The sequence below is a fragment of the Pleuronectes platessa genome, chromosome 21, assembly GCF_947347685.1.
Source record: "Pleuronectes platessa chromosome 21, fPlePla1.1, whole genome shotgun sequence".
NCBI classification, from domain to species: Eukaryota; Metazoa; Chordata; class Actinopteri; order Pleuronectiformes; family Pleuronectidae; genus Pleuronectes; species Pleuronectes platessa.
This window is the reverse complement of record NC_070646.1, coordinates 6,266,622-6,285,341: the sequence shown is the minus strand read 5'-3', so window position 1 is coordinate 6,285,341 and position 18,720 is coordinate 6,266,622. Positions and strand designations below refer to the sequence as shown.

The 18,720-nt window shown below is 42.9% G+C and overlaps 1 protein-coding gene across 2 annotated transcripts in view; it reads left to right on the top strand.

The window, feature by feature from the left end:
- Positions 1-18,720, top strand: part of vti1a (vesicle transport through interaction with t-SNAREs 1A) — a 107,329-nt gene that overhangs the window by 69,315 nt on the left and 19,294 nt on the right. The window contains exons 6-7 of one of the 2 annotated variants that reach the window (XM_053413477.1): positions 388-458; positions 3,980-4,041. In XM_053413477.1, coding sequence (XP_053269452.1) covers positions 388-458; positions 3,980-4,041 — 133 coding nt within the window. Of the gene's footprint in view, positions 1-387; positions 459-3,979; positions 4,053-18,720 lie in introns of both variants that reach the window. The other variant, XM_053413478.1, reaches the window with a different exon arrangement.

Sequence of the window (18,720 nt, the reverse complement as noted above, 5' to 3'; positions counted from 1 at the left end):
TACAGTCTTCTCATATCTGCCTGCCTCACACTCCCTCTAGACAGTGTGGTTGCTGCTTAGTTAGTGTGCAAAAAATACCACACCATCACTTTATTCTGAATATTATGGTCTTGTAATTAAAAATGTTCACTCCAACTGAAAATTGTCATTTTATTTCTCACTTATTCATGATGGTGGCAGATAATTGAGACAGAAACATGGAGAATCAAGTGTTTCATATTGTTGAAACATGGATGAATAGCGTGAAATCATTAGAGGCCATTGTGGGCATTCCAACATTATGACATGTAAATGTAAAAATTACTTTTTGGCTCATTTGTTTCACATTTTTTGTGTAAAATGGAGGAAATTCCATCTTCTTCACACTTTGTCCTCTTCCCCCTACAGAACAAGTGGGCCAGGAGATTCTTGCCAACCTGCACACCGACCGTGAGAAGATCCAGAGAGCCAGAGAAAGAGTGAGTACACACACGCCACCTGCACACACTCATCTGTCTATTCTAACACGTGTTTGTGAGGCTGTAGAGGCGTTACAACTGGTTAACAACATTGACAGCCTTCACCCCTTTCTGCTGGGTTTGCTCAGTAAACACACAAATGCGAGTGTGCACACAAACACACCGTGTGCACACTGTCGTGGGTATGCTTACACTTGTTCACACAGAGTGTCGGCGCCGGGGTCTTGACAAGCTAGTTAATGTGCTTATTTATTGATTGCACTGTGTTGTATTCAAGTATGTTCAGTGATCGGTATCACCTCAGTGTGAATGTTGGAATAATAAAATGTCGAGCATATTTTCCCAGCATGCTCGCATATTGTCCGAAGCTGCACACCTCCCTCCTCTGAATGCTGCCAGCCGCCGTCCTTCTTCACCTTCCCTCCTCAGCATTCCTTTCCGGTTTTCCTCTCTCCTTCTCGCTTTTCCCTCAGAGAGCCCCCCCCTCGTCTTTATCCTGAGCGCTGCCCCTCCTTACATCCAGGCAGCCAGCCGAACAGACAGGTAGGCAGAGACAGAAAAGACCAAACACAGGAAGGGGGCCCAACCCTGTCGGCCCCCTCAACGCAGAATGCTTAAAGATCACAACATGGCAGTGGGCCTCGCACAGGCGATTTCAAAGGAAATCAAACATTTCCTTTCAAAACTGTCGACAGTGTCTACTGAGAGTACCTGCTCTCTCTTTCTTTTGCTTTCTGTCTCTCTCTCCTTTCTTCCCATGGGTCTTCTTTGCTCAGCCCCCCAAACACATACACACACACACACACACACACACACAAACACTGAGGCTTTAAAGGCAGTTTGTGGGGCTAAACTAAAAAGATGTAAAGGCACAGGGACAGTTAGTGACTCTTTTGAATGAAATGGAGAAGTAGTTGCAGTTTTAGCATAAATTCCAACACGTGGACAGCGACATGCACACACATAAATGTGCACACACATATACACACACACCTACAGACAAACCCCTGTGCGCAGCAGGAGGTGTGGCCTTTTGTTTAGCTTTTATGGTACAAATTGAAGTCAGTGGAAGGTTTCAACACAGGGTCAAAGCGCTTTGCTCCCAACTCTGAATCCCGGAGTGGATTGAAGAAAGTGCTTTAAACCTTCTCCAGGCTCATTCATAGAGAGCCAGACCGCAAGCAAGGGGGTGTGTTTTAATAGTCACTCCCTTAAATTAGTAATTTATATATATATATTTGAATCAATAATTCAAGTGGATAAAATGATACTTTTAAGGGTAATTTCAAGAAACAAAATAAGCAATTTGTCTGCACAAATTATTAATTTTTTCCCCCAAATGAATAATTCTATTCCTTGAATTACTTACTCATACTATCCATTTATTCAATATGTCCACTCGTGTTTTTCTTGATCAGGTGCACATCTTCTCTCTGTATCCCAACGTTCATCTGTAGCCTTCAAATTGAAACATCGCTTGCTAGCCTGCTGCCTAGAGCCACAACAAGCTACAACTGTAATGTTAACTGTTAGCATTATTCCGTACTGTTCTTTTAAGGGGTTCAAGTGCGGTGAGGGGATGATTATTCATATTTTAGGATTAGTGGTTATAAAGAAGTAATTTATTTGCCTTTATCTTGCTCAGAACCTTTTTAGAGTTACAAACAGAAAAAAGAATTACATCTTCATCCTCAAGGCTTTTTCGTTAAATATCTTATTTTGACAATTAATGATTGAAAGGACATGGATACAAATACAAAAAATAAAATAACAGTGAGAAGCACCTTCCTCTCGTTCTCCAAATACAGATAAGCACAGTTCATTTTAGACAGTCAGCTGCACTGAAATTTCACTTGCATTCCATTTTAGGTTAAGGAGGAAAGCGCGTGATTTGGTGAGAGGTTTTGGAGAGAGGGAGAGGGATGGAAAGAAGGAATGATTCAGAGAGAGGTGTATTTTGGGAGAAAGTGTGAAGTGTCTAGGGGGGGCACAGATCTGCGGGTAGAGGCAGACATCAGGCTACTGCAGGACTTGTTGTCTTTGCCAGAGGGCCCAAACCCCAGGTCCCCGACTTCCTACACTGTACCACATGTATCCTCGGCTCTGGCAACCTGCATCGCACCAGCCCAGGCTGCCAGAGGGTACGAAGGAAAGATGGAAGGAGAGGAAGAAAGGAGCAGCAAAGGAGGAGTGGGAAGAGAGGGCGCATCGCAGGCAAGAGACATGACTGCGAGATGAGCCAGAACAAACAAGAAAAAGAGTGATGCCGGAACCCGAGGAGAGAGATGTGAAAATTATGAATTAAAAGAGCAATATAATATGCTGATGAAAAGCTACTGACTGAGAATGCCTTTGTTGGGAATGCGGTTATTGTCTCAGAGGGAGAAGAAGATGAACGACTCCCTGCTGACTCCAGAGAGAAACTCTCCGCAGCGACTCTTTCCCACACTCCCCCCCCCCCCCCCCCATCATCCTCTAGGAATGCGACTACAGGTGGACGTTAGTGGCAGCTCGCTCGGTGCAGTGTCAGCGTTTTTACCGCAGTCACACTCACATCTCGCTGGCAACATCTCCGCCAATCCCCCTCCCTGTGAAAGTCCTTACTCCAGATAAAGAAAGTGCGAAGGAAACATTCAGATGACCCCCGAGGAAAAAAAAAAAAAAAGGCAAAGAGAGAAGATGGAACAAGGAAAGGGAAAATATTGAAGTGCATATACTGGATGGCCATGATCATTATTTTAACTGTGTCTACAAGGATTCTCTATGCTTTCAATGGAAGTCAAAAGTAAATTGTCCTTGTCACTTTTCTTAATTCTTATTGTGTATATTTTAATGTTGATCCACGGCAACATGAGGAGAAGGCCATTAGTTACAGTTACAGATGTTTTCTCACTGTCTGAACAAAATAGCTCTAGAATTTGGGATCTAAAAGATATAAGCAAGACTCATGTGGTGAAAATAGATTATATATAAAACATATTTTGACAAAACACTGAGGCAAATTCCTTGTATGTGTTCACAGTTGATTCTTAAGGATAAAGTTGTCGCCATGTCAGCAAGACCATGTTTCACCACATTTTCAAAGTGGGCCCCCAAAATTAAGTATCAGCACTTTTATTAGACACTTGTTTGAAACAATGTCATAATTAGTGCATAAACTAAAAGTTACTGTCAGAAATATATTTTGTGAAGTCCAAGTGACCTTAAACTTTTACCATTATCTATAATAATCTAATCAGTCCATCTTAAGTCCAAGTTAACGTTTTTTGGCAAATTTGAAGAAATTGAAGAGATAGAATATCATATTCACAAAGGATATTTGGACGGACAACCTGATAAACCCATTATCTCCTGCTACGGCTGACGTGGGCATGGAGACATAAAAGGTCAGCTTGTCAGAAGAGGAGTGATATTCCTTTTAATTTTGACCGCTCTAGACGTAGCCTGAGTTTAATAACCTTGAGAGCTGTCGGATCAGAATGAAAACTAAGACCTGTCTCTCACCCGTTCTGTCTCCCCAGCTGAGAGAAACAGACGCCAACCTGGGCAAGAGTTCTCGCATCCTTACCGGCATGCTGAGAAGGTAAGAGGAAGGTAGGGACATTGTTTCTGCACCTCTCTGTACGTGTTGTGCACTTATCAGTGATGTGAGTCATCACCGTTCCATAAAGTCTGTAATTAACTTATATTTTGTGCCATTTGTAAAGGGTCTCAAACACTGTGTAGCATTGGTTTTCCAGAGAACATAGGTGGGGATGGATAAATACACTAAAGAGCAGTTAAATATATGGATGAATGAATATGTGAATGAATTTTAGTTTTACTCTTCATCAAGGTTCAACTTCTATAGATGCAGCATTTGTACTTTTTCTCCTTTTTAATTAGCTAATGTCTTTTTGAGGGTCATTTATATTTCATCAATATGACATTGACGTTCGTTTCAGCAAACAAACCAACTCATCTATCCGTGTGAATGTGTGCTTTGTGACATGCATTGGTGTTAAGTGTGAAAAGAGTGGCCCTGCACAGCACCCTGCAGAAACTGAAGCTGGAAAAGACGGTGCACACTGTACACGTCTCCATTCTTGACGTCTCTTTGCCTTTTGTTTTTCAAGCCTTATTACAGCCCATATTCAACTTGCAGCCTTTGTCTCCCTTGCTGGCTGCTTCGTGCACAACGCAGCCCCCGACAATCGCACAAACACAAGCATTCACACGCAAATATTTCAATAGGCCTTGCATTATCTAATGCACTGCCTCCTAATATACACACACACACACACACACAAATGCACACAAGTCACACAAACCGGCACACACACACACACACACACACAAAAACACACACCGTAATGTCTTGTCACATCTCCATTTCATAAAGTGCTCTGTGCCTACTCCTGAACCGTGACGCCACGGTTTTGTTTCTCGCTCCCTCTTTCTTGTTTTTCCTTTTTTTCTTCTCCTCCCCTTGTCGCCCACTGTGGATTTTGATTAAGAGTAATATGTAAATGACACAGACTAGATGTAAAATCCCGGGGCCAGGAAGGAAGTGCCAATTGAAATAGATGCTTCAATGCCCATAGACAATTTGGAGGGCGGCTCGCGGGGCGGCCGGCGGTTACTAGAGAGGGAAGGCCTGAGAAGGGCTGTGATGCCGACTGTAACCAATATTTCTGCATATGTCTCCATTTTGTCAAGTCTGATTATGGGGGGAGGAGGAGTGGGGGTCAGCTCGCCTGGCATGTCACCCGAAGCTGTCCAGAAATCATTCATCATTCCCTCCTCCTTCCCTCTCTTCTCCCCCCCCCGTCCCCACCTCCGGAGCCGAAGTAAATAACACACACTTATTTCAATATTATCATATTAATGTTAAAGTTCAGCTGTCACCTAATGGAAAGACTTAATCAGACGTAGCATTTTAAGAGGCAAGCTGCCACCACCCCCTCCCAACACTCCAGCCCCCCATCTCTTGACGTGCCTTACCTCCTCTGGTTAGCCGCCCCGCTCAAATCAGGATTTATGAGGGCTTTCCAAAGTGGGGCCCGGCTGCGAGCCCCTTCCGACTACCACCCGCCTTTCTGCTTGATGGGAGCAGCACAACACACACACACATACAGAGCCTTTCTTATCAAAAAAAGTCATCTTTTTGTTTTCTTTTATTTCCGTCACTGTTTGAATAAAAGCGAGTGTTTTGTTGTGAGGTTGCCGGCTGGAAACGTCAAATCTGAAGTCATTTATAACCACAGACAGAGAACTGAGAGCAGAAAAAAGTAGGTTCAGAACGGTTCACTGGTATCCCTCCTCCGCCCCCTCATCTCCTACTCATTTAATTATTTGTCCCCCTGGTTTTCTGGCTTTTGATTAATTGTTTATTTGTGTGCGATGTCAGAGCAATTGTGATTTCATTTGGGGAGGTGCCTGCTCTGTCGTTCTCTTTAACGTCTGTGCATACAAGTATTGCATCAATATATTATGAAAATAACTCACAGATAGGTGAAGATTTAACCCCTGATGTTTTATTTTTCACCATCTCTGCACTTGTTACACAAACCAGATTATCAAGCTTGTTTGCATTTTTTGTTTCATCCTTTTTGTTTTTTTTTCCTTTTTTTTGGAATGCAGCAATTAGTGGAATTTGAAAGCAGATAATTTGTTTTTTGTGTTTTACGTTGTTATCAGAGATTTATATATTTTTTCTTTACCACTGAGCAACAGTTTTAAGTTGATCATGAACAGCTAACACTCTGGCTTTGGTAATATTGGAGTTATTTCTTGTGATGCACAGGATAAATGGTTTCTTTTCCATTGTTGATGTAGTTCGTTTTAAACTCGCACCTCTGCTCGAAGTGTCTTTGTGGTCTCGAGGCTATCACCCCAGCTGAGAAACAATTAGACACCTATTAATGGAGCTGTCAGGGTTCAAGAAAGACAATTAACTTACAGACTCTGAATATCACTTATTGTGAGAAACGTTTTAGAAACACACACATCATAAAAAGCTGTTGCTTTGTTTGAAATTCCATCCTCACAAATGTTCTGCCTGTGAAACTCATCACATGCCAATGAGGGTAATTAGTATAAATAGTGTTTGTAGGTGCTATCGATTCGATGTGGTCACAGGTTGATAACTAGCTTCACAAACGAGGCCTCTGCAGTCTCATGTCAGCTCCAGTCATACATAGTGGATGTCAGTGGTCTAGTGGTTGGCATCCAGGGCATCCACTCATTTAATTTTTAATTCAATCATCTGGAATCCTTTGGGTTTTAATTATACCATGACAGGCACCGTGATCCCAGATGAGGCAGATATGGAAATCCTGATATCATATTAATATCTATGATCTTCAATCTAATCTCATTTTTATAGTGGCTGGTTAGTACCAGCTCTTTGGACCACAAAGAAAAGTTGCCTTGCAGGAGTTTTAGGAAATTTGACCTGTTGCACTCCTTAGTTAAAAATAAGCTGATATATAGTGTAGGTTACTTGAGTACTCATTTTGAGTTAAAGGGAAATGCAAACTATAAAGAGCACATAATCTCATACGAACATTTGAAGTAGTGGCCTTAGGAACAAGGGTTTTTAATCTATGTTGCAATCAAACACAAGATTACCCTTTGGCAATTAATCAAACTCTGAGTTCATAAGATATGATTTTAAACAAATTATGAAATGAGACCGGGGCAATTGGTAGGTTTTATCATTCAAAGTTTGTAAGAAGTACGGACACGAGCAAGGATTTAATCCCCACAGGCCAAAATCTGAGGATAATTTCCACCAAGGAGGTTATGTTTTCACCCCTATCTGTAAATGGTTTTGGAGACAAGATTTCCCAAAAAGTACTGGATGGATTACCATGAAACTTAGTCAAAGGATGCATTATGGGTCAGAGAAGAACCAATTCAACTTTGGACATTTTTGTGCAGATCTGGATCAGGGGGCAGATCAGGGATTTGTTTCTTTACTGTTGTGAGATAGGGCGTTTTTAAACATTTCACCAATTTCCCAGGGAATAATTGATGGATCTTGATGAAAATAAATCCAGTAGGGGACTGATATCTATGACTGTTGGCAATTTGGTGCAACTTGATTGAATTTAAGGGGGACAATTGGGCCTTGGCAGAGGTAATCCAACATTTTATCGAGTCTAATTGACATGTTAACAGGCATTACAGCTCACAATGTGGATCACAATCCCTGATTAGAGAAGCCATGGGCTGTTTCTTTTACAAGGTCTCTGTTGTTTCCATGGCACATTGACACTATGGCTCCTCGTAAATACAAAATTACCCTTTGACTGTTCTGTGAGCCTTCCTGCTGCTATACTGAACATCTCGAGCGTCTCGCCCACCACAGTCAGAACAGTTGGGAATGGGATGCAGCTCCAGACCCAGTTAGGACCACTGGGGTTCCTGGCAGCTTCACGGAAGGAGGGGGCAGAGTGAAGGGCAATGAAGCAGGGAGGACGAAAGGGGGGGAGGATGTATATTTTGAAGCAGAGGGGTTGTCTGCTCTCACTGGCAGCTGATCCCACATGCAGGTGGTCGACTCAGTCGCCAGGCAGATCAAAAAGTCAAGGCCCCGGGTGGACCTCCCTTTGAAATGGGAATGGGGCCTAGATATCAGACAGAAAACATAAGCAAGCTCCCAGCCACAGAACAGCTCCATATTCATGGGTGGAACTGGCAGTAGCGATGGGCAGGCAGGATGGACAGAGCCTCAGCCTTCAGAAGAGGACTCATGCACACTCTGGACACTGATTAAGAGATCAGCCCGGGAGCTGTGGTGAGGATGACGCTGTAGCTCAAAGGCCAATGCAGCCACACTGTTACCAAGACACCAACTTCCTTTCTTGAGATTTGTTTTGACAAGCTGTCTTAATGTGTGGCTGAGTTCATTGCTCTGATCTTGCACAATAGTTTCTTGTGGCAAGTTTGACGCCGATATAGCACAGCAAACCAAGTCCGACTGTCTGAATCCTGGAATGGAAATGAGACCTACTCATTTGACTATTTGGCAGATAGAGAATAGGTACAAGTCATTCTTGCCTGTGGGTAAATCAAAAGTTTGCTGCCCATGTTATTCGCAGGGAGTTTCTTTTCCATGTTTACTTGGCTCAATAAACCAACATGCAAACAATGTCATGACCCAACGGAACAAAAAGCACGGTCCCGGAAATAGCAACAGCAGAAGGAATTTTTTGATTCCTTACATTCTATAAGTTTTGCCCCATTTTGTACTATTGGCAAATACATACACTCTCTCTTTATCCGTCTGTCTGGAATATTAACTAGATTATGTAGGTCACATAATTAATGGAATTCAACTCTACCAGTGAGCAGTGGTGGGATCGGAGTCTTGGGGCCCTCTTGAAGTCATCTTGTGAAGTTGAACAAAAAATTTGATTTTTTCAAATTGAAGCTGAAAGACGGGACAGATTGAAGTTGAGATGTTTTTCTTCTGCCCCCTTTTCCATTTTTTTTGTCTATTCATTTATTTATTTGGGGGGGCCATTTGAGGGTAAAAAGAGCCAGGGGGCGGGTGTAGGGCCACACTGGGCTGTGGAGGGGTCAGCTCAGTGGAACAGTGACACAGTGGCAGGTTTTTCTGCCTCTATATTCGACCTTTTCTCTTATTCTGCTTCCTCGTGGTTGGTGTATACTTCACGTCTGTGACGTTGTGTAAGACATCTTTGCCCTATTTTTTCCATGTCATTTACTTTGTATTAGAGCTGAACTCATCACAGTAGCCATAGCCGAGCTTTGCATTTTCTGTCCCGAGAGTGGCGGTTCACTCCCAGTGGATCTCACTCTCTCTGATCTCCCCTCCGTGTTGCTGCCACGATAATTCCATGTTCTACATTTAAACACGTTCCCTTTGCTTTGCAATTTGTTCAGCCTGGCATCATTACCACCCCACTCAACCCCCCCTACCCCCATTCCGCTGCCTCCCTCTGGGTCAGTCCTACCCCTGGCCTTTTCTGCCCCCTCCATGGAGGCATTCTGTGCCTTTCATGTCAAGCCTGATTTTTTTCCAAGTGCCAAAGCTTAAATTGTATTTGTTCCCACCGCAGCCGCTAACTAAACTTTATCTATATCAACATGTGCGCAGGTGTTGTGTGCACTTTCATGCATGCACATTATGGGTTATATTGTTGGCCTTTAGTGTTAAATATGTTAATGACCGTAGTTCTTACTTCTGGTGGACATGCAAGTGGTTCCTTTCTTGGCTTTGAGGCCCACTTGTTATGTAAGGAAAGCAAATATAGGTTTCTTCAGGACAATGTATGCCGTTTATACTTGTCCCCATAGGCACTGTATGCTTACAACCACCTACACAGACACCCTATGTAGTATGGGCACAGCACCAAACCCATATATTGACCATTCGGTTGTCTAAATCAATGGATCTATGGATATAAGTCAGCTCTAACACAACTCATTCTTGTAACATCATGTCAAGTTTGAGAGAGCTGATAACTCTGATTGTCAAATGACATTTTACACCATGTTAGAGATTAAAGCAAATAGTCTTCCCCATGAAATTGTCTTGACATTGGATTATCTCATATAATGGAGGCTCTCGTATCAGATAATATCGAATAAGTTGCTTTGATATTAAAACAATCGTATATCAAGCTATTTTACTTTTTTCTTTTGAATGTCAGATGACAGTTTAAAATCTGTATTTTTCCCAAGTTTGGGGATAGAAGATACTTTTGTGTGTGTGTGTGTGTGTGTGTGTGTGTGTGTGTGTGTGTGTGTGTGTGTGTGTGTGTGTGTGTGTGTGTGTGTGTGTGTGTGTGTGTGTGTGTGTGTGTGTGTGTGTGTGTGTGTGTGTGTGTGTGTGTGTGTGTGTGTGTGTGTGTGTGTGTGTGTGTGTGTGTGTGTGGCTACAGGCTGCTGCTGGGACAATGACAGGGTGCGCCTCAGCCTCATTACTCACTGCTCCTGAGCCAAACAAGCACCACTGCCACCTCTCTCACTTTCTTTCCCTCTCCCTTCTGCTTTATCGCCGTCTTTTTCTCTCTTCCTTCTCCTCGCCCATTAGAGAGTGCTGATGGGACGTTTTTTGCAGAAAGGAAAATATATACACACACACACACACACACACAAGCCTGGGCTGCAGAGGAAAGGATTGTTGACAAGGGCAAAGACGTGTTGTTGTTTTATATAAGGGATGCATTTGTCTGTTGAGGACTGACTCGCTTAACTGGCTGCCAAAGCCCCTTTTTCCTCCCTACATTTCTCCCTCACTCTGTTATCCAGCCCCAAGCAGCTTCTGTTTTTCAATAGGTCAAGACATAGTTGAAATGTGATTATTTCAAATGTGGACTGAAGAAAGTCTTAAGATTGTTTTAAAAACCCAAAATACATCGTCTTATATTCTTTTTAAACTATTTTATGGTAGCTGGCATTCACCATCAAATAATAACCAGTGAAAAAATGGTAGTCCTATTTTGTAGTGAATTTTCTAAATCAGCACAATTATCTACTCCATCACGTTGTCCCCAGATCAATGCGGATCTTCAGCATTCCAACAAAACGCTTTTTTATACCATCACTTCTCCAAATGCTCTGGGGTCAACCAGCCACGACATTGAGGTGATGCTTCGTTTGACCTCGTTCATCCCATCCTGGTTGATAGAGCTCCACCCCCCTCCTTCTTTAACCCTGACAGACTGTCGTTCTGACGAGATGACTGGAGATCAGTGGCGCTCTCATCCCTTGAAGTGGCTCCAGGTGTCACTCCAAGGGTACCCGCCCTGTTTGATCTGCCGTCGAGCGCCTGTCGGGCCACGGCACCCTCTGATTTCGCCGTCAGAGGGGAAAGAGGCTCTGCTGTCCAAAAGTTCCACTGCTACTTTTGAGTGACAGCGAGCGGGAGGGATTGGCGGCCATGGAGCAAACCATCGCCATAACCGCCGAGAAATGGACGTGTTCCTGTTGTCATTATTCCCCAAGCTCCCGTTTAGCAGCTATAGGGGAACCCTCTCATTCACCCCCTCATGGGAGCATTGTATAGAGGTGATCTTGATTTGCTATGCCAAGCCCTAGCAGTCCAAAGAACACAGAGAAGAAAACAAAATAAACATCAGTTATAACCAAAACCATTTTAAATGATCATGCTGTGGGCCCTGTCTTAAGAAGAACAAAGGGACATCCTCTCAGACATCTTCAGATGCTGTCCAAAGGAGGTCCCTGTCTTCACTGAAGAGCCGCACAAACAAAAAGGACAGATGAAACAAAATGGAGGAATGGAAGTATATATCTTTCCAGCAAACATAGATGCCTGTATCCTTCCTGCCTTACATTTCCCCCCACCTACTGTGAGCTTCTGTAGAAATTACAGGTGAGATCTCAGTCTGTGGCAGGGCCTGCCTTTCGTCTACAGGGAGCAGGGGAAAGGGTGGGGGATTTGAGGGGGCAGAAAAGACTGAGGAGGAGAGGAAAAGGAGATTCATGCTTTGCAGTACTGCTGTGTTGTTTGTGGTGCGCACTCTTCCCTTTGTGTGTCTGGCGATAACTTATTCAGCACAGGGCCATTCATCCAGGGGTTGAGCGCGGGCGTCCGTCAAGACGGAAAATAATGAGGCGACAGCAGCGCAGAGGATAGTTTTCTCCCTCTGCCTAGGTTGCCCCCCCCCCCCCCCCCCTCCTCTTCCTTCTCCTCCTCCTCCCTTCTCCATCTCCTCCTCCTAGCCTCCCATTATCAGCCGATTTAAATAGATAATAGGGGGCCTTCTTCAGGACATTTTGAAGCAATTAGAATCTATCATATTGTCTCTTCTCTGACTGTTGTTCCCTCCCAGCAAGCCATTGTGCATACTTCTTGGCACACTATGCAACAGCTGCCTGGTGTATTGTGGAATGCCACTGTAATGCTGGGTGCCACTATTTGTGTCAGGGAAGAAAAGGGGCAAGTCTGTAACTTATATCTTTTAAATAGGCTCCGTACCGATGCGTGCATGTCATCTATTCCATCTTGAACCCTGTGTGGTCACGGGATCCCTTTGCAATGATAAGTAGCTCTCGGGCTTCATTGCTTGCCAGGATAAAGTGGCTTCTGCCCAAACACTTGTACTATACATACCTTCCCTTCTCTTGCAGTCAACTCTCATTTAATTCTTTCACTCAACATCTTTGTTGAGACCATACGCAAGCATTCAACATTGGAAAGGGAAAACCTCAGCCCCCATGTGTTCTTAAATACCAGAATTCACATTTTTACATCTGATAACCATGCATCTCTAGTGGGTCTCGAGGTTAGACTGCTTCAGTGTATAGGTTTCCTCCTCTGAAAGATATCTCAGTTGTTTTTTAAAACAGTGATAGTCACAACAAAACAAGTCAGCTATCGAGTTCGGGTTTGCGTCAGGATGGATGGTTAAGTATAGTTTGTGCTGTTATTGTTCAGATCTCTCTTTGGCAGGGTGCAAGAGCTTGAAATATTTACAAATGCTCAGTTTTGACTGCTTTTTTCCCTCCTTTTTAATATTTTCTTCTAACCCATCAATCATTTACTGTGCCTATGTTTGTCTGTATCTCATCCTAACAGACCCCCAGGATGGTGCAATCAAACAAAGGCAGTGCAGAGTTGCCATGTTGTTGATGGCATAAAAGATCCCCTTTATCACAATGGGCAAAAACAATAAAAAGAGGACCACTTTTTTTTTTAAAGAAAGCATAAAAGGTTGAAAGCCGAGGCATTTGTAGACATCAGGATTCAAGAGGAGCTCCTGTCAGAAAACTCATACAGCAGATTGGTCCCTCTTCGAAACACAGATCTTCTAACCTTGAGGGCTTTTTACACTAAACACAAACATAGAATTTCTGTGGTTTTTTATTTGTTCCTGTCCCAAAGGCTGGAAGTCAAAGGGACCGATCCCATCACTCCACCCGTTCCCACTTTGCTTTGGTGGTGCTTGCTGTGAAGGGCATTACAGGATGTGTAAATCAGTTAAGACAAGTGCTGAACTGTAGAAGACAAATCTTTGAAAGTTTCTTGCCAAATCCAAACAAAAAATTCAGTTTACTGTAAAAATTCAATTTCTTTTTAATTCATACGAACATTTTTGAGATTTTCTGCTGACAAAACCCAATCATCTTAAGAGAAGAGGGAAGAAAAGATCCAATAGTGTAAATAAAAATTTGCCTTTTTCTTCTTGAGTCATCTCATTTCATTTCAAAATGTTATTAGTCAATAGCAGTAAATGGGGGAAATCCTTCATATTTTTTGAGTTCAGTGTATTGAATATCCATGAATCCACTCTCATGATGCACCGTCTTTAGTTGATAGTGTACAATACTATAGACGAGATTAAATCTCATCACCTCAAAAGGATCTGTGGTCTGGTATCATAGTGTATTTGTCCCAGTGAGTTGACCTGAGTGCAAATCAATAGGAGCTGTAGTTGGACGTTGTTTACTCAATTCAGGTTAGTCATTGACCTTATAGAATATGACTAATGTTCAGACAAATACAAGACTATTTTAAACTGCATCTCTTGCAAGCTATATACTGAATGTCAGCAATACAATGCGAGTCTCTCAATGCCTTCAACTTAAATAGTAGTAAAGTGTGGTGAGAGTAGCAATCGTACCTCTTCCTGTTACAAGATTCAGTGGAGTTTCAGACATGCAGAGAATTTTATTAAATTATGATGGAAATGTTGCATCTTTAAGCAGCATAACTTATAAATTACTGCTCATATTGCATTATGTTCCTTGACTTAGAGACCATAGGTTAATTCATTATATACATGTAATGCATTTATCTAAATTTAAAGTAAAACCCCAAACAACAAATATCATTGGTCTTCAGTTACTCTGAGAGGCTTTTTAGATGCATTCGCCTGAGTGGTGCATTCCACTGGAAGCAATGGTTGGACACTGAATTAAGATGGTCCTCCCTCTGACTGATTCATGTGTAGTGATGTTAAAAAGACCGTTTTATGATGGATTCCTCAAATCATCATGTTTTGGAGCCAAAATCGTAAGGACAAAGCAGAGTTATGCCACAAAATCCTGCCTTGATCAGTGGAGAAAACCCCAGTGAACTCCAATGTCCATTGCATTCAATTTTAGCCCAGGGACCATAGGAAGTTTTCTAGATGTTTATAATTAGACGGTATGCAGTTAATCCCAAGAGACTGTTTGGCCGGCGTGTTCTTTCCTCTCGTGTAAACGTCTTGAACTCATCATCCATGACTTTAAAATTCTTCTTGTTATTGTTTAAAAAAGTGTTGAAAATCAAATTCAACAATTTGCCACTGGTAAATAGACATACATACTTCGATATATTAACGATCCAGTGTAATTCTGAAATGGGATTCTCTTACTTTTTGACGTCCCCTGGCTAAGAAATTTGCTAGAGTCAAGTGCAGTACACATTCAAGCCCTTGGCCTGGCTTGGGTTTTGGGGAGTGAACCAGCCATGCACGGCTGGTAATGACAGGTTCCATGTTGCCCGTGGCTTGTGGCCCACTGCACTGTTTGTTTGGAGAGTGGTGCTCGGCCGTGAAGTGCTGGCCCAGCTGGCAGGAGTTCCGTTGCCCCTTTGGCCCTATGGATGGGGCTTGTTTGGCCCACACCAGCCAGGCAGACTGGCATCCAGGAGGCTGTGGAGGAAGAGTTGGAGGAGGGAGGGGGTCTGACAGAGGAAAGGAGCTGTTGGCTGAGCACCCTGGTGCTAGGCCAGGCGTGCTGCCAGTTGGAGAGAAGACTTCCCTGCTCACACCACGATCCTCACGTCCCTGTGGCGACAGGGATCTTAGCTTGCACCTCAAGGGTCAACATCATCCCATCGTGATCTGTCTCAGCTTGAACAACCTTGCTCACAGAACAGACTTTTCCAGACAGTAACAAAAGCCTGGATTTAAGACAACTGACCCCTTTTTATTCAGTTAATAACCCTGTAGAGTAATATGTCAATGTTAGTGTTATTTACGCATAAATATATTCACTTTACCTCCACATTTAAGTAGCCCATCTCCCATCTGCAAGAGTTCTTGCAGGGCTGTGAAAATGAAATTGCTGACAACATAACGTGCTCTTCACCAGAGTATTATTATGAGGATGATGATTACTATCCTACTGGTAACAGCAGAAAATGAATGCTAAATCAGAATTTACAAAAATTCATGTATACTAAGATACTTGCAAAAAGTCATGTAAAGGTCTTGTGATGATAACTTTCAACAACAGTTCATGTTCTCTCAGCCCCAACCTTTGTGTTCCTTTATAACTATAATTTAGTCTATCGTAGGGATTTACCTTAAATCTCACTAGTTTAAGAATTACATGGTTTATTTGAAGCATCACAGCAACTATATGTATCTTATCCCAGTAGCCACAAAGATATCCAATTATTTCGAAACGATCACTGGAAGCCCTAAAAAGCTATGCATTTCAAATGTAGAGCTGCTTTGTTTATTGTCCAAATGTTTGCTCGGTCACATGGGTACATCCTGTCAACCCTCGTGTGAACTTTAACCCCAACCCCATATTCTGATGGCGCCAGGGCTAACATTGCTTCAGTGTTAAAGGGAAGTTGTGAGGACATTGATGTCTTGGCCTAACATCCCGGTGTCACTTTCCCGCCCTGTTTGTGGAGCCCGCCGTTCCCCTCATTCTCCTCAGCTGACCTGAATGCATCACCGAGTATCACACAGGAGTGAGGAGCCTGATATCCCAGCCAACAACAAATGTTTTCCAGCAGTTACCGTCGCATTACTATTGTACACAGCCTTCGTCCTTTGACCTGGCTCACACCGAGGCTCTGTCGGTTAGATGTTTTTCTCTACAGGCCAAGACTCTGTTTTATTTAACAAGACGTTGATGCACACCCATCCCATCTAAAAGTTTCCCTGTGGTGTAGCGTTTCAGAACAGACTTGACATAAACCATTTCTAAACACTGGTTTCATTTCACCAATCTTTAATTACATCGTTTGGTGAGGACTGAAGTACAGAGTCGAAGCAAAGCACCATGTTAGCAAAGCGTATAATACTGAGGGATACCACAGTCAGAGGACAGTGGGTCGAGAAAAGGGACGAATATTGTACACGAACAAGTTCTGTTTGAAAGCTGAAGGTGTTAAGAGTTTACAGAATCATTTAGAAAAGGTTTAGATTAATTGCTTATGGCCTAAAAGATTACTGGATTGACTTGTAGATTTTAAAACCTTTCGATTTGTGATTTAACACCTGTTCAGTGTTTCTTATGGATAGATTTCAACTGAGGAATTGTCATTTTCAACATATCTATAGTAATAACATAATAATTGTGAATACTTTAAATATGGAAGTAGTTGACACAATGTCTCTATCATGACCTTTGAATGAACCTCAACACACAAAGACAACAGTCCACATTCCCTATCCAAGGATTTATAGTCATTCCGTATAGATTCCAGAACTCACGATTAATGAGTAATATAATTTGGTTGTTACTAATTAAACTGGTGCAGTTTTGTTTGCCTGTTTTTTCATTTTTTTGCGCCATTACCTTAATGCTCAACATATTTTAGCCAAGCCTCAAAAAGCCAGCCACAGTCAGTCAATTAATTGTAGATACACGAACCACTGGGTTGCATTCCGGTTGCACAGCGTCTCAGCGTATTATGGTGCCATGAAGAGAATCATTGTAGCCCCGAGCGCTGGACAAGCCTTCCTCCAGCTCTGTGACAAAGGCGGCTGTGAGGTCGTGCCCCAGGCCAGGACTATCAGAGCTATCAGTCCAGCCGAGAGAGAACATAACAACAAGCCCTGTCTAATAATGGTGTCAACAGTGAGATTGTTTAGCTTCATTTGTACAAGGAATGTCCCTGGTTTAATGGTAACGTGTCGCTGACTATTGACTCATAGGGTCAGATTGTTACCCTGTTGTTGTTTCTGTATCTCTCTCCATGTGGAGTTGTAGAACGGTATGGTGTAGTCTATTTAAAATATCTCTCTTTCCTCCAACTTTAAGATGTCAGAAAGGTCAGTTGTCAAGGAAAGTTGGCCTAAAGACATAGATGTGGGAGGTGACATGATAGCTCATGTTTCGCTGAATCTTTTTCTTGCCTCCCAGTGAGACCTGTATTGTATAAGCGCGATCAGAAACTCCCGGAGTTTATTCCTGCTTGTTTATTAAGCTTGGTTGTGGTTCGGTCTTCAATATAAAGAAGTAGGCGTAATCCTGAAAACCTGGCAGTGAGACTTAATTGATGGGCAACAGTATAGGATCTATTGTCCCTAAGCTGAACTCACAAATTGACTTTTCAGTTGCTTCTTGGGGATCTGGTATCTCCAGTTACCTCAGCACCAGGACATTTAAGAAAGCCTTTGCTTGTTAAATGTGGCTTATTTTCCTCTGTCTTCTGTTTTGGACTGTAAGAATTAAAAGAAATGAGAGTTTCCAGTTTTTAGTGTAGCCACCCTGCTGTGAAGGAGTCTTTCCAGGGTTCCGGATGCTAGTTGCCTTCTGAACTGTCAGAATGTCCGTTATTATTGAGCCCCCTCTGCCGTGCCTCACCCTCTGAGTTTCAGTACTTCCTTCACCTGACTGGCTGGATAAAATGATTTCTTCTCTCCCCTATTCTTCTCTAGTCAGAATATTGCTTCCTCCCCACCACAGCACACCACATCCCCCCACCTGCTCTCCTAACGGTAAACGTTAAGATCCAGGAGTGGATCAATGGCTCTTACTCTTTGATGTGCCAGGACGCATTATGAGGGTTGAGTTCTAATTGGAGCAGAGAGCTGAGGATCAATGTTGGCTGTAATTGCCTGACACAGGGATGGGTGTGAGACTTTATTATCATTAATATTTAGACATGATGTGGGAGGACCCAGCCAAGTCTAAATGTACAACGGCGGTGCAAGCCTTTGATCTCAAGAGATAAGCAGATCGATTGGTGGTTGGTGGGGGGTGGCTGAAGGAAAAGAGGTCGCGGAAGTGTGGTGAGGTGGATGGACGAATTACCGAGGCCCGCGCCCTGGATTTTATCGGATTTCTTGGGGAAGTTTTCCCTTCAGCTCAGGAAAGGTCATACTAGGCTGAAGTCCTCCCAGTAGCTAAATCAACAACACCGCATCTGGTCAGAATCAAGGGAGGAAATAGGGCAAGTCGGACGAAATTTCAAGTTTGGTCCCAAACAGGAGACAAACATTATGTCAACACACTACACACTATTATACAGTCTTTATTTCACTGAAAAGCCAAAAACTTTCAACATAACCTTGACCAATGCTCTTGGTTTGTTGTTTTTTGTAACTTC